Source organism: Zalophus californianus, chromosome 2, assembly GCF_009762305.2.
Source record: "Zalophus californianus isolate mZalCal1 chromosome 2, mZalCal1.pri.v2, whole genome shotgun sequence".
NCBI classification, from domain to species: Eukaryota; Metazoa; Chordata; class Mammalia; order Carnivora; family Otariidae; genus Zalophus; species Zalophus californianus.
In genome coordinates, this window is record NC_045596.1 from 1,391,589 (window position 1) to 1,407,718 (window position 16,130).

Here is a 16,130-nt window from a genome sequence, read left to right on the forward strand (position 1 = left end):
ACTGCTCAGCTTGCCTGGCCCCTGGGCTGATTGGGTAAAGGTCTGGAAGGGACAGTACAAATCATCAAGTAGCTGGTCATACATCATATTTGGTACAAATCTAGACAGAATTTGCTATTCCATGAGCCAGGAAACCGGTGACATATTTTTCCACATTACTGGATAAAAGAAAAATTTGAAATAAATTCTCTATTCCACTGTAGAAGAGGAAAAAAAACTTAAAAAGGAACAAAAGTCACCCATGAGGAGCTAATACCAAAATCTTAGACAAAATTTGTTACAAATTTTTCGTACACATTTAGATCTACTTAATATAAATATTTAAATAAGGTACAAATACTATAATTGGCAAGATATTTTCGTTCAACAGATTATAAAAATTATCAAGACTTATCACCTAAGCATACCCATGTTCTGATGATCATAGCTAAAGAATTCCACAAGGACCACCTAAAATGCATGGCGTTTAGACTGGCATTCCATATTAAAAAGGCAAGATATTCTGGAACAGGAAATTTTTTTTTTTTAGGAATATTCTTGAAGGTAATAGCTCTACCTTCTTCCTCTGTAAAGCTTACATAGTATATACCACAGGCCACATATAAATCAAGCACTCAAGAAGCATTTGATGTCACAACTGATAAATAAGCTACTTCAAAGGATTTCATACCATTCAAAATAATTTCTAATTGTCCAAAGAATACATCTGTACCCCAACTAATACAATCTAACACTTAACTATTTTCACTCCAGAGAAACCGATTAAAATAGCATTATACATCCTCTGAGAAACCACTTGTACGGTATTTTCAAAATGTGCAAGTCACACTGAAGTCCAAAACCGCTAAGATCTGTCCTGCAGAAATTTTGAGCCCCCAGGACACAGCTGCTAAAATGAACAATGGTCGAAGGACACGTGACATTCTTTGGGATGCAAACAGGAGTCGAGTCTCAAAGTCTATAGCAGGGAATTAAGGAATTACACAGTTTGAGTGGCTGAGTTTTACTTTATACCCAAATATGAGGGGACTTGGCTCTTCCGTATACTAGGGTCCACAGGTTTAACAATGCTGATTCAAAGTTCTACAAAAGTTTAAAATATATAACAGCAGAAAATTTCTATTTCTAAAAAAAAAGTAAAGGAGAGCTAGAACTAATTCTATTAAGAAATATTTGCATTATATAATAATGCTTTTTCCCTGTAAGTAAAAGGTTACCTGAACTAATTGCCACCAAGCAAATGGTTAATTCATAAAAAGCACTGGCGGTACTTTGAACATACTATATAAGGAAAAAACCAAACGATGTAATACTTGAATGAATTAAATGAAATGTTCCATGGGCCTCAAATTTAAAATTTTAGTAGGGTTTATTAGCTATATTTTCCTAATATATAAAATATTAAAACAGCATATGTAGTAAAGATTCAGTTTTTAGTAATTTTCAATCTTCAAGACCAACGGCCTTAATCTTTGATTGGTTTTCTAAATTCTCCACAATATCTTTCAGATAATCTTCATCTTTTAAAAAATATACATATAATTCTCTTTCCACTTGATGCAGTTTATTAGATGCCAAAATTTTTCTTTTTGTCTTCACATCAGCAAGAATATCACTAAGAAGATGATTTAGCTTATTCAGTTGGGATTCAACTTGATGTAACTGCTCTGTTAACTCCTAAAAGGAAAATAAAAATGCTTTTACTACAAAAGCTCTATTTGTAACAGTAATTATAAATTTAAGATGTAATTTACACGCAAAGAATCCAAATGATAGGGGCACCTGGGTGGCTCAGTCGGTTAAGCATCTGCCTTCAGCTCAGGTCATGATCTCAGGGTGGAGGGGGTGGGGGGGGTGGTCCTGGGAAGAATCCCTGAGTCAGGTTCCCTGCTTAGCAGGGAGTCTGCTTCTCCCTCTCCCTCTGCCCCTCCTCCCTGCTTGTGCTCCCTCCCTCACTCTCTCAAATAAATAAAATCTTAAAAAAAAAAATCCAAATGATGTAATAATTATTCCCATGATTTTAATGATAAATGAACCTCAATTAAAAATCCATAATAGGTTTAATATAAATTCTACATAAAGTCAATTGCAACAGCTTTCAATAGATAATTTTAAGGGATTCAAAGCAAACCGTTACTTCCTAAAGAGTACTTGATATATAAACTATAATGTATATTCATACATTCAACAAATATTACTAAATATCTACCATATGCCAAGCACTGTTTTAGAGACTACAGATATAAGAACAAACACCATCTCCTTTATGGAGCTTATATTCCACTCGATCCATCAAACTTTGTTTTAGCCTAATCTCGGTCTGAGTGGTACTGAGAAAGCCTTGAAATGAAGGAATTACCAATAAAAAAGAATCACCTCAACAGAAATCTCCATTTTTTTTTTCACAGTGTTATAGAAGATAGAATTACATATAACATTCAACAATCCCAACTTACCATGTAATCCTCCTGCTCAAGAACCTAGACACACCACTGCTTCTCCCTCTCCATCTGCCCCCACTCGTGCTTGCTCTCCCTTTCTCTCAAATAAATAAAATCTTTAAAAAAAAGGGGGGGGGGATGCGTGGGTGGCTCAGATGGTTAGGTGTCTACCGTGGGCTCAGGTCATGATCTCTGGGTCCTGGGATCTAGCCCCTCGTCAGGCTCCCTGCTCAACAGGGAGTCTGCTTCTCCCTCTCCCTCCCCCATGCTCATGCTGTCTCAAATGAATAAAATCTTTAAAAAAATAAAAAGAACCTAGATATGCCAGCCCTTCACATTTAACAAAATGAAATGCCTCACTTCCTAACATTAAAAGCGGTTTATTAACAAGTTTCCATGGGTTTTTAATCAAGTATTCTACTTCTGTAAATTTCCAGCCACTATCACCAAAGAGAAAACTATCTCAACCTTCTGCACCCTCTCAGCATGGTCCATGAGCATGATAATCACCTGGGGTACTTGTTATGAACACATACTCCTGTACCCTACTGCACACTAAATTACTCAAACTCCAACAGGCTCCCTGGTGATTCTAGCAAGTTCAAGAATGACTGCTTTACACCTGTCATAAATGCCAGTTCCAGAGAGTAGTACTTCAATTACACTTTAACCAAATCAAGTAATACCTACATTAAGTGGTTTCCTCTTGAGGAAAAACTTGGTAAACCTGAATGAGAAACTACAATCTCACCTTCAATTTCAGTAGTAAAGATTTTAATAGTTGCTAAAATAATATTCCTACAGATATTGAAAAATATCCTTGTTATTAACAAAAATGAAAACTAAAATTTATACATATGGCACTTTTATATTTCACTGGGTTAGGGAAAAACATTAAATAATGACACCCAGTAAGATTATAGTGAAATCACCATACTTTAGTGATTCTGGGATGCAACCTTTCACATTTTAAAATATCTGAAACCCATACCATTTTATAATTGAAAGCATCATGTAATTATTATTAGCCACTCATAAGAAATGCTTTATCACCAACATTAAAAATTTTTTTTTACTGTGGTAAGAACACTTAACATGAGACCTCCCCCTTAAGATTTTTTTTTTTTTTTAAAGATTTTATTTGACAGAGACACAGCGAGAGAGCGAACACAAGCAGGGGGAGGGGGAGAGGGAGAAGCAGACTTCCCGCTGAGCAGGGAACCCAATGTGGGGCTCAATCCCAGGACTCTGGGATCACGACCTGAGCCAAAGGCAGATGCTTAATGACTGAGCCACCCAGGCACCCCCCACTTAACAGATTTCTAAGAGTACAACAGAGTACTGTTAACTACAGGCACAACGTTGTATAGCGTATCTCTAAAACGTATGCACCCTACATGACAAACTTTGTATCTGTTGATTTAACCCAATTTCCCCCCTCTGCAATCCCTGCTAACCACCATTCTACCCTCTGTCTCTGAGTTTTTTAGATATCTCCGTAAGTGGAATCATACATTATTTGTCCTTGTGACTGGTTTATTTCACTCAGTATAATTTCCTCAAGGTTCATCCGTTTTGCCGCACATTACAGGATTTCTTTTTATTAAGGCTGAATAATACTTTGTGTGTATATATCACATCTTCTTTATCCATTCTTCCATTGGTAGACATTTAAGTTGTTTCCATAACTTGGCTATTAGGAATAGTTACAATGGATGTAGGAGTGTTAATAATTCTTCAAGATCCTGATTTAAATTCTTTTGTTTAAATATCCAGAAGTGGAATTACTGGATCATATGGATCATTAATTTTTTTGAGAAAACTCTATACTGTTTTCCACAGCGGCTGTACCATTTTGGACTTCCACCAGCAGGGTACAAGGGTTCCAATTTCTCCACATTCTCACCAACACTTTTTTTGTTTTTTTAAGATTTATTTAAGAGAGACAAAGTACATGCACATGCATAAGCACGTGAGTTGGAGGAGGGCAGGAGAGAATCCTCAAGCAGACTCCCTGCTAAGTGCAGAGCCTAACGCAGACCCAGGGTTTGATCCCAGGACCCATGAGATCATGACCTAAACTGAAACCAAGAGTCAGACACTTAACAGACTGAACCACCCAGGTGCCCCTGATTTTGCTTTTTTGCTACTAGCCACTCTAACAGGTGTAAGGAGATATCTCATTGTGGTTTTGATGTGCATTTCCCTGATGATGAGTGATACAGAGCAACTATCCATATACCTGTTGGCCATGTGTATGTCTTCTTTGGAGAAAAGTCTATTCAAGCCTTTAGCCCATTTTTTGATTGGGCTATTGGTTTTTTTTGCTATCACCAACATTCTCCATGTATAGTGTAGAAACATAAAGACAACAACTTTGAGTCAAAAAATAACAAAGAAGGGGCGCCTCGGTGGCTCAGTGGTTGGGCATCTGCCCTCGGCTCAGGTCATGATCCCGGGACCCTGGGATCGAGCCCCGCATCGGGCACTCTGCTCAGTGGGGAGTCTGCTTCTCTCTCTCCCTCTGCCTGCCACTCCCTCTGCTTGTGCTCTTTCCGTCAAATAAATAAAGTCTTAAAAAAAAAAATTGCATGTTAAGTGTGAAGCTTTGAAATACCCTAATGATTTTAACTGTGTATATTTCATTTCATGTGTATATGCCAGAGTGATAGAATAAAAATCTGTCTATCTGTACCTAAAAGATATCTTCTGGTAAGTATTCAATAAAAACTCTAAATAAGAAAGTATTGTGCTGGGGCGCCTGGGTGCCTCAGTGGGTTAGGCATCTGCCTTCAGCTCAGGTAGTGATCCCACCCAGGGTCCTAGGATCGAGTCCCATGTCTGGCTCCCTGCTCAGTGGGGAGCCTGCTTCTCCCCCTGCCCCTTCCCCTGCTAGTGCTCTCTCTAGCTTTCTCTCATGTGCTCTCTGCAATAAATAAATAAAATCTTAAAAAAAAAATCATGCCAATTTAACAGAGCAAGTTTTTCTTCTTAGCAATTCACAAGATGATGGTGTACCATATGATCGATGGTGTCTAGTAGACATTTAAATAGTGCTGGTAGCAATGAAAATAGGTGTCACTGCTTGGAAAAGCAATATGACAGCATCAAAGGCCAAAAAAAAAAAAGTTCATAGCTAAGAAACCCAATAACCCTACTTCCAAGAATTCATCCAAATTAAAGTATTTTAACAACAAAAAGCTGTAACGTAAGATGTACATGGTATCGTTCAAGAGCAAACAAAAAAAAATGAAGACTATCAAAAAATATTCAACAATGGTGGACTGGTTACAGAAATTATTGTAACATTAATAATTAAAATTATTCAGAGTGAAAATGTTTATTTCATAATGCTAAGTAAAAAGGAAGAATAAAAAAGATGTGTAAGTAAAGGTGAAAAACATACACCTTCAAATACTAACCAAAAGAAAGATGGCATAGAAATACTAACATCAGAAAAAAGAATGTTAAGACAAGAAGCACAGTAAGAACAGAGAAGATCATTATGTAATACTAAATGGTTCAATTTACTGCAATTCAAACCACTAGAATAATTCACCACAATTTGAAACTTAGATATACAGCTGAACCTTGAACAGTGCGGGACTCGGGGTGGGGGGGAGGTTTAGGGCATCGGCTTCCTGTGGAGTCAAAAATTTGTGTATAAATTTTGACTTCCCCAAAACTTAACTACTGGTAGCCTACTGTTGACATACAGCTGAAAAACATATATTCTGTATATCATATGTTATGTGTACTATAGACTGTAATCTTATAATAAAGCTAGGAAAAAAAATGTTAAGAAAATCATGAGAAAATACATTTATTGTACTGCACTGTTATTTATTTATCGAAAAAAGTTTGCATACAAGTGGATCCATGCAGTTCAAACCCATGCTGTTCAAGGGTCAACTATAACTTATAAAACAGACTCAAATATAAAGAAAAAACTAACAGACCTTCAGAGCTGCCATCATAGGAGGTTTTTATAAAACTAATAGATCTAGGAGACAAAATCAGTAATAGATCTTTAAAAACTTAATCATAATCAATTCAGGCTATTAGGATGGCGATTATATATTTTTTAAAAAAGGATAATGACAAGTGTAGGCAAGGATATGGAGAAACTGGAACCCTGTGCACTGCAGGTGAGAATATAAAATGGTGCGGCTGCTGTGTAAGTTAGGCACTTCCTCAGAAACTTAAACACAGAATTCCAACATGATCCAGCAATTCCACTCCTAGGTATATACCCAAAAGAAACAAAAACAGGGACTCAGATACCTGTACACCAACGTTCACAGCAGCATTATTCACAACAGCCGAAAGGTGGAAACAATCCAAGTGACCATCAACAGACAAACAGATAAACAAAATGTACTACATGCACACAATGGGGTATTAGCCATAAAAAGGAATAAAATTCTGACACATACTACAACACGGATAAAACCTAATCATACAAATGTTGTAGGATTTCACTTATATTAGGTACCTAGAGTAGGCAAATTCACTGAGACAGAAAGTGGAAAAGAAGTTATCAGGGGCAGGGCCCCTGGGTGGCTCCGTCATTGAGTGTCTGCCTTCGGCTCAGGTCATGATCCCAGGGTCCTGGGATTGAGCCCCGCCGGGGTCCCTGCTCCGCGGGAAGCCTGCTTCTCCCTCTCCCTCTCCCACTCCCCCTGCTTGTGTTCCTGCTCTCACTGTCTCTGTTTCTGTCAAATAAATAAATAAAGGGAGGGAGGGAGGAAGGAAGTTATCAGGGGCTGGGGAGGAAAGAGAGAAAAAGTACTGTTTATTATTTGATGTTTCTATTTGGGATGGTGAAAAAGCTCTGGAAATGTATAGTGGTCATGGTTGCACAATATATGAATGTACTTTTGTACTTAATGCCCCTGAATTATACACGTAAAAATGGTTAAAACTATAATTTTACGTTTTCTACATTTCACCACAATAAAAATATTATTTAAAAAAAACGAATTACAAGCATTCCTGTTCCAAGGAAAGGTAGGCTAGTTATCCAAATCAATCCTTCCATAAGAAAAAAATATAAAAGGCTAAATGAAATATGTTTAGAAATCAAGCAAAACAAAAGCTTCCTAAAAGCAATAAAAAGATAACAAGACATTAAAAGGAACTTTAAGTCCATAAAACATCCCAGATTGGTAAGGCAGTCCAGAAACAGCTTTACTCTAGGGCAACTGCCAATCTTGGAAAATTAGAACCTAGGATTCTTGAGACTCACAAGATGAGTGGGAGAAAAATCAAAGTCCAAAGTCCACAGAAAGTGGGAAGTCAAATGGGAGACCTTCTTCATAATAAGCCAAAGACTCACAGGACACCAGCAATCTTAAGATCAGAATGGCCCAGAAATGGAAGAGCCCCTGGATAGAATTACAGGCCAGACAGGAATCACCTGGGTCCTCCAAAGCCTAGTTAGACTTAACCATCCCTGCCTACAGTATCTAACACAAGAAACATGAAGGCAAAAAGCACTTAAGGATCATTTATTTCATAAGAAGAAGTTCCCTTCACGAAAGAGGGATTTTATTTTTATTGTATGCCTCAATAAAGGTTGATGGGACCACTTGTTTTTAGGGAAAAAAATAAAAAATAATAAAACTAGAACTCTACCTCACATCACACATAAGGGCGCCTGGGTGGCTCAGGTGGTTAAGCGTCTGCTTTCGGCTCAGGTCCTGATCCCAGAGTCCTGGGATTGAGTCCCACATCAGGCTCCCTCCTCAGCGGGAAGTTAAGGAAAACAAGTTAAGGTTTTCCTACTGCAGCAGGGTGGTCCCAAGGTGGTTTGTGCTCATGAGTCTCTGCTCCAGATCAGATAATGGGATGGCTATGTTGTTACAATAGAGAGCACTGGCGTCAAAGGGCACCAAGAAATAGAATATGAATGCGTGCAGTGATGCAAATCCATCTCCCTTCCTGCAAACCCAACTAAATTGAATGTCCTACTGATGAAGACCTGATCATATCATATAGGACACTGGAGAATCAGCTGCCTGATGTAATATGGTACAACCACTTTGGAAAACAATTTGATGTACCCTGAAAACTGAATCTGTGATACAGCAATTCTACTCCTCACTGAGAGTGAGTGTGCATGGGCACACACATGTACAGCTGTGAGACATACGGTAAGACCATCCGCAGCAATATAATCCAAAATAGCAAAAACTGAAAGTAACTTAGATGTCTGTCAACATAACAGATAACTAAACTGTGGGATTTCATAAAATGGAATACTAACGATATAAAAGAGAAAACCATAGGGGTGCCTGGGTGGCTCAGTCGGTTAAGCGTTGGACTCATGATTTCGGCTCAAGCCACAATCTCATGGGTTGTGAGATCGAGCCCCAAGCTGGGCTCCGAGCTCTGCCGGAGTCTGCTTGAGATTCTCTTCCTCTCCCTCTGCTCCTCCCTGCTGTGTGCGCATGCTCTCGCTCTCTCTCAAATAAATAAGTAAAAAGAAGAACGAAAAACAAAAAGAAAACTACAAATGAGCTAGAGCTTTACATAAGGCAACATGGATGAATCTCAGGATCTTAATGTTAACAAGCAAGTTAGTAAAGAATATATGTAAGAAACCACATACATAAACTTCAAAAACATATAAACTAAACAATATACAGTCTAGCGGGGCATCTGGTGGCTCAGTCAGTTAAGTGTCTGACTTTGGCTCAGGTCATGATCCCAGGGCTCTGGGATTGAGCCCCATGCCCAGGCTCCCTGTTCAGCAGGGTGCCGCCTGCTTGTCCCTCTGCCCGTACCCCCACTCGTGCCCATGCTCACTCTCTCTCAAATAAATAAAATTAAAAAATATATATATACAATCTAGGAATATATACGTGTAATAAAAGTATAAATAAAGGCAAGCAAACGATTAAGTGATGAAGGAAAGGAAACGCTATTGGTAGAAGCAAGCTGTCACAGAACGCTTTAAAGATAATAGCCCTCTATTTGCTGAGACAGGTAAAATACAGGGGTGGTTTGATTTTTCTTTAAATTCTTAGTGTAAACATTACATATCCTTTTATGTCTGAAATATTTTGTAAGTTCTTAAAATTCTGTTGACATTGATCAAAACCATCCGAAAAATATACTTATATGTGAACAAAAATTAGGATATAAAAAAAAAAATTTTATAGTAGGGCAATAGCATTTGGGGTATTTTCCTCGTGTTAACATTTTCTTTACTATCTTTTACAACAAACATTTTTTTACAGCATTTTCAGTTACTGTGGCCGGCACTCACCTGATCACTAAGCAAAAGCTGATTTCCTCCTTGATACAAAGTATCACAAAGCATATCCACATCATTATTCAGTTTGGACAGAAAGAAAGAATGTTCTTGAATAGATACTGCCAATTGATCTTGTACTAAAGAAACATCCTTTTTTAATTTCTCAGCCACTTCTTCCAGGTTTCCATGGGTTATAAATAATTCTTTTTTCTTATTCTCTCCTTCTAAAAGTTGATAAAGCCTAAAATGTGAAAATAAAAATTACAGGAGAAAATTCTCAAATCAGTACAATTTTCAAAATTATAAGTCACCGTATTGGGCATCTTTGGGGATATGTAACAGATTAAAAATATTAACCTGGAAAAAAATTAATCTGCTGCTAAATCAAGCAACTAAAAACATTCCAGCTAAAATACTTTCTCATTACAGGGCACCTGGGTGGCTCAGTTGGTTAAGCATCTGCCTTCAGTTCAGGTCATGATCCCAAGGTCCTGGGATCCAGTTCCACATCAGGCTCCCTGCTCAGCAGGGAGTCTGCTTCTCCTTCTACCCCACCCCCTGGCTCATGCTCTCTCTCTCTCTCTCTCACGCTCTCGCTCTCAAATAAATAAAATCTTTAAATTATATATGTAAGAAAAATAAAATAGAATACTATCTCATTACAGAAATACATATTGTAATTACTGTATCTGCTTCTACTTTCTCATCCCGCAAGTTTTGAATACATTTTTTGACTTTTAACTGCCATTATCGTATGTTTCAGAGATACTGCCCAAGAAAACATTTCTTTCACAGAATACAGTATGATATAGTAGAAATAGCAACGAGCTTGAAACAGAAGACCCAGGTCTGAGTTCTGGCTGTCTTCTGAGACCTGGGTCAAGTCAACCTCTGAGACTACATTCTTCATTTCACATACCTATCGTTACAGGATGGTAGAGAATTTAAAAGAGAAAAACTGAAAATAAAGTATAAAATGTAAAAAGAAATGAAAACAATGAAGAGCTAAAGAAATAATAAACTTGCGACTCCAGTCTTATCCATATTTGATTGTCGAATTAAATTCCTAATGAGCTATGAGGCCACTTTAACACTTCAAGTATTAATGGCAGAAAATCCCTTGGAACAAATGGAAAAATGTGAGGCAGCATTTTCTACACATTTCTGACAAAAAGGGTTTGTTCTTTTTCTTCTATTTCAAAAATATATACATTTTTAATTATCTTAATTATTTTAACAATTTGCAAGAATTCATAAAACTGGTTCAAGTCCAAGGCTGACAATTTTGTTCTTGTGGGACATGACTACACAATTTCGGGGGGGGGGGGAACCATTCTTAGCTCATGATGTCACTGTCACCCTTTCCATGCCCCTCACCTCATTAATAAGAAAAAAAAAGGAGGGGCGTCTGTGTGGCTCAGTCGGTTAAGCGTCTGCCTTTGGCTCAGGTCCTGATCCCAGGGCCCTGGGATCGAGCCCCGCATCGGGCTCCCCGTTGGACTCCCTGCTCAGCAGGGAGTCTGCTTCTCCCTCTGCCCCTCCCCCTGTTCGTGCTCGCTCTCTCCCTCTCTCAAATAAGTAAAATCTTAAAAAACAAAACAAAACAAAAAGATTAGATGATTTTCCTCTAGCACTAGAGAAAAATCAGGAGCAGGATCCAGATTTCTGAGGCCTTTGACTACTTCAGTCCTCCAATTTTAGTATTCTTATACCATCAACTGCTTAGACATCCAGAAGAGGTTGGGAGCAAGTATTCATTCTCACTGATGCACCTGACAAGAAACACAGTCCGTTTTCCCATCTCTCCGCCCACACCTTCTCTGAATGCAATCAGTTCTCTGCCCAGCAATACCAACTACACACCAAAATGTATTCAAACTCCCTGCAGTTAAAACTCCTGCGTCAATCTCAAAGTATCTAAATAATGGTGCCCAAAGGTGAATAAGACCTTGTATACATTCACTCCACCAACCCATCCACCTCAGCTCTAAAACAGCTACATCCAGATATAACAAGAACGGAAAAGCGAGCAAGATATTCAAAAGGGAAGAGTCATATGCAAGAAAAGTGAAAGAAGAGAACAGAGGGCCCAAAATAGAGAACAAAGAATGTTTTAAACTTCCACAATATTAGTTCAAACTCTCTACAGTATTTTACAAAAGCAAAAAAAAAAACCAATTACTAAAGAAACAAAGATGCATACCTATGGGTAGAAAAGTCCTTGGTATCAATGGTATTCCTCGGATTTATCTGCTGAGATACTGATGGGTCTGTTAGCATTTCTAATCGCTGGTGGAGCATGGTATTACTTTGACTAAGCTCTTGAACCAAATGTTCAAGTTGACGATATATGTCCCGATGCTTTCTCAATTCAATTTCATATGATAATTGTAGAAGTTCAAAAGATGCCTTTTGCTTTATCAACTGATTTAAAACTAACTCTTGTCTTGCTGTATAATAGTCTTGTTTAGCAATCTGTAGATCAAAATCTCCCTTTACAACTGGCATATTCAATAACTGGGCATTCTCTTTTACCACAGCAGGCAAACTTTTATCTTTCATATGAGAGATTTGTTCTTCAAGTTTCAGAATCTCACTACTCAAGTTAGAAATTTTAGCTTCCAAATTATCTTTGCCAAGAGCCTACACAGAAAAAGCAATTACATTTAAAGCCGTTAAGTATAAAGTCGAAATAGTTTTAAACTTATTTTTACTTTCCGTTTTAGTTTATCAGATCACATGCTAATAAAAACTAATTTCATGTTAACAAAAGCCAAAATCACAGTTTAAAAAGGAAAAGAGTAGGTAAATTGCTGTTTTAACGCTACTACCACCACATATATACAATAATGGCTACCAAGACAGACACCTTGTCATGCTTGTCTTACTTAATAAAAGTCATCAGTGCATTACTAACTGAATGCAAATGTACACTATTTTAAGTTTTTCTTAAAACTACAATAGTCCCAGTAGCCGTGCTCCTAGTCTGTCAGCGGATTTTAGCACTGGCAAAGAGTGACGAACTTCATACATTATTCCCAAGTTTGTGTCAGTTATACGAGCTCACTTGGTGCTGATACTCAGTTTCAGCTGTATCTTCACTCAATTACGTAGTGGTTCTATTACCAAGACTCCAAGCTTTCCAAGAGTGCAGACAGATATGGGCACTACATCTGTACATTCTCAACAAAAAAATCAGGGTTTCCGTCCATTGAACTGGGTCCCTGACTTCATTAGCACCAAACAAGGCAGAACACCCGTAACAAAGCAACAAGTCTCTTTACCCATACATCATAAAAGAGGGAATTTCAGTGTCCTCTGAGTCTGAACCAACATGAATTTCAACTTCAGAAAAAGTACTTTTGTTTAAAATTAGCTAATGTGATTGGGTTATAATTACTATTTTTGCCCTCTACTGATACGAAGATCTATTTGTATGAAACACTGAAATACATCAAAACTAAGCAATGAATAAACAGAAGATAAGAAAATGTAACTTATGTTACACTGTTACAAATGTACTTGTTTCGACCCCCTTTCCGAAATATTTTAACATATCTTCGATTATAAACAATGATTACTGTACGAATCCAGTCTCGTCTCATATTTACCTTGCTAGTGAGGCTATGAAGATTCTCCTCTGCCCACTGTATACTTGACTTCATGCTCAAATTACTTGCTTTCAAGTGAATTAACTCATGTTGAGCACAAACGTAGGCTAGCTGCAGCCTAGCCATCTCTAGCCATCTCTTCTCAAGGATTTCTTGATTATCACAAATAGATGGTGCTTGTATATCTAAAAGTTGAAAATTTTCTTCTTTTGAACTTTCAACTACTTCATGTATACCCGGAAAGAACTGTTTTTTGGTATATAAAGTTAATGCTGCTGTGCTTTGCTCTTCCTGGCTTAGATATTTTTCCAAGGAAAACTGAGATAAAAACACCAGTGGATTCGTCCTTTGATCCAAATTAGAATGTCTGAAGAACATCATCAATTTAGCAACTCCATCAGTAAGAGCCTGAAGTTCATTATTTATCTTGGTATTCATAGCATTTAGAATCCCTTGACTCTGCTTCAGCCTTTTAGCGGCCGCTTCTTCTTTAGCATTTAACCTCAGAGATTTGTGGCTTGTTACTGAAGCCATCAACTGGCATTTATTACGTCGCTGAATTTTTAGGTTCTTCAATTTCTGCAGAGTTTGAACCTCAATCTCTAATTTCTCTAGCTCTTTGTCATCCAAGATACATGTCTTCAAATCAGAAGTTTTACAGGTTTTAAGAACTTCATCCAATGCTGCTCCTTCTAGGATAGGCTTGCCGGATTTTTGAAGAATGCTAAAAGCTTCCAATTCTTCTTCAGACAATACATTCTGTTCATTCACATTCCCACAAAACCACTTCAGAAATGATTCATCTTCAACAGTCTCAAACAACCAGTCAAAATCTTCCCCATTAAGAGTATCAGCTTTGGGATAATTGACTTTTTTTAATGTTTCCACAAACTCTTTTCCACAACTCATGGTCTAAGTACCCAATTTCTTTGTAACAGATAAGGGTTTATGTTGCTATTTAGAAAATAAACCCAAAACACAAACGAAACTAATTTTATATTAAGTCCATAGAGAAAGGAAAAAATATTTTTAGAATCTGACTTCTCCTGGGGGAGGAAAAACAGGTATTAGACCATAAATAAAGTAACTGTATTTGTAAAAGGACGATACTGATAAATATCACAGAATATCTGGGAACCATCTAACCCAGAGGTAGTTATAGCTGAAATGTCTGATGAAGATAAAATAAATTAGGGTATTACTGAGAACACTGCAAACACAATGAAAACCTAATTAGCAAGAAAATCTTTCCAAAGACAGCCATTAAAAATACATTGTCTCTTACAGAGCAGCTCAGTTCTTTCATTCAGTTTTTAATTCAAAATAAGTGTATCTAAACAAGTCCAAGCCCGCCTGCGGCTAAGCAGCCTCTTCCCGCACCCAGCCGTTCCCAAGTGAGAAAACAGAAATAAATACGGAAATGTTCTAGAGAAAGAGTCAACAAAATGTTTACCTCAGCGACTCAAATCGGCATCCGCCATTCACACAGGAATCAATGTCCAGAGACGATCAACCTACTGCAGGCAACATCAGGCTTCAGATTTAAGAACCGTTCTCAAACAGATCTTAAAACTTCTCAACAAAAGGAAAAAAAAAAAGTCACGATGTACGGTGATGGCGTTGACTTAATGCGGTACCATCTCGCAAGGTATGCCCATGTCAGGTCATTACGCCGTGCACCCAAAACTAATGCAACGGTGTACGTCAACCATACTTCAAAAGACTAGAGCAAAATAACCCCCGAACCCCAAAACCCAAGTACCCGCCACTTCAGAAGTGCCAAAGAACTAAGCAAACAGGGCTAAAAACACGTGCGGCATCTGCTACTTTGCGACCAGCGCAGCGCCGAACCCCCCCCGATGACCTCACTAAGGGAACTCCACGGGCGGCGACCGGCCGCACGTTAGTAACATACACCCGCAGAGGCCGCCCAACTAGCGTTGAAGACAAACTGCAGAGACCCCAGACCCGCGCGGTTCACTCCCTCTGGGGCGACCGCCCGCGTTATCAGCGGCGCGAGACCACGCGCCCCCGCCCCCAGGACCAGCCCCGGCCCCGCCCCCGCCGAGGCCCCGCCCCCGCCGAAGCCGCGCGAGACCACCCACGCGCGGCCCCGCCCCGCGCCCCGCCCCCACGAGCAGCCCCGGCCCCGCCCCGGAGGACCCGCCCGCGGCCCTGGCCGGCTGCCCCCAGCCCCGGCCTACCCGCATCAGCCCAGCCCCCGTCCCGCCCCCCACCGGACTGCGCCTCACTCACCCTCGCCGCGCTCCCCGCTGACGCCCACCTCCCACTCGCCTTCGCACTCCCCGCCCTCGCCCTCGCCCGTGGCTCCAAGCCCTGAGGACCCCGACTCGCGCGCCTGAAAGGAGTCCCCAGGGGTGCCTGGAAGGAAGAGGCAGCCGGGGGACCGGCGCCGCTCCCACAGCCCCACGGAGAGGCTGGCGCCATTCACCTCTAGAAGCTCCGTTCGCACGCCTCAGAAACCCGCCGCCGCGCTCCGCGCCTCGCACTGCCTCACGGGAGCGCTGCGCGCGCAGAGGGCAGTGGCAGGGCGTGGCTTGACCGTCTGCGCAGGCGTGGTGTCGGCAGAGGCGGGCGTGGTGTCGGCAGAGGCGGGCGTGGCGAGGAGGAACTTTGGGGCGGAGCTGAGCAGGGCGCCGGTCCGCCCCCCGGCCAAACGACAACCGGTGGGGGCGAGCTGGTTGGCTCCCGCCTCGGGGGCGGGGCCGGGGTACGCCGGGCCCGGTGGGGGTCTCGGGGGCGGGGCGGGTCTTAGCGCCCTATGTCCTGCGGCGCTGCGCTGTGCCTGGACGGGCT

The 16,130-nt window shown here is 40.1% G+C and overlaps 2 protein-coding genes across 3 annotated transcripts in view; both read right to left on the reverse strand.

The window, feature by feature from the left end:
• Positions 1-15,839, reverse strand: part of POLN (DNA polymerase nu) — a 144,095-nt gene extending 128,256 nt beyond the window's left edge. The window contains exons 1-2 of the mRNA XM_027598346.2: positions 15,766-15,839; positions 14,767-14,830 (exon numbers count right to left, since the gene is read on the reverse strand). The gene's annotated coding sequence lies outside the window, so the exon portion shown is untranslated. The remainder of the gene's footprint in view (positions 1-14,766; positions 14,831-15,765) is intronic.
• HAUS3 (HAUS augmin like complex subunit 3) lies at positions 180-15,857 on the reverse strand. 2 transcript variants are annotated; one of them, XM_027598347.2, is made up of 6 exons: positions 15,766-15,857; positions 14,767-14,885; positions 13,314-14,359; positions 11,906-12,345; positions 9,715-9,943; positions 180-1,677 (listed from the first exon to the last, which is right to left on the reverse strand). In XM_027598347.2, the coding sequence occupies exons 3-6, from the start codon at positions 14,220-14,222 to the stop codon at positions 1,444-1,446; spliced, it is 1,812 nt and encodes a 603-aa protein (XP_027454148.1). In that variant the 5' UTR covers positions 14,223-14,359; positions 14,767-14,885; positions 15,766-15,857; the 3' UTR covers positions 180-1,443. The 2 variants fall into 2 exon arrangements, with proteins under 2 accessions (XP_027454148.1, XP_027454149.1); XM_027598348.2 differs by having other exon boundaries at positions 14,767-14,830; positions 15,766-15,833.
• Between the last annotated feature and the right edge of the window lie 273 nt (positions 15,858-16,130).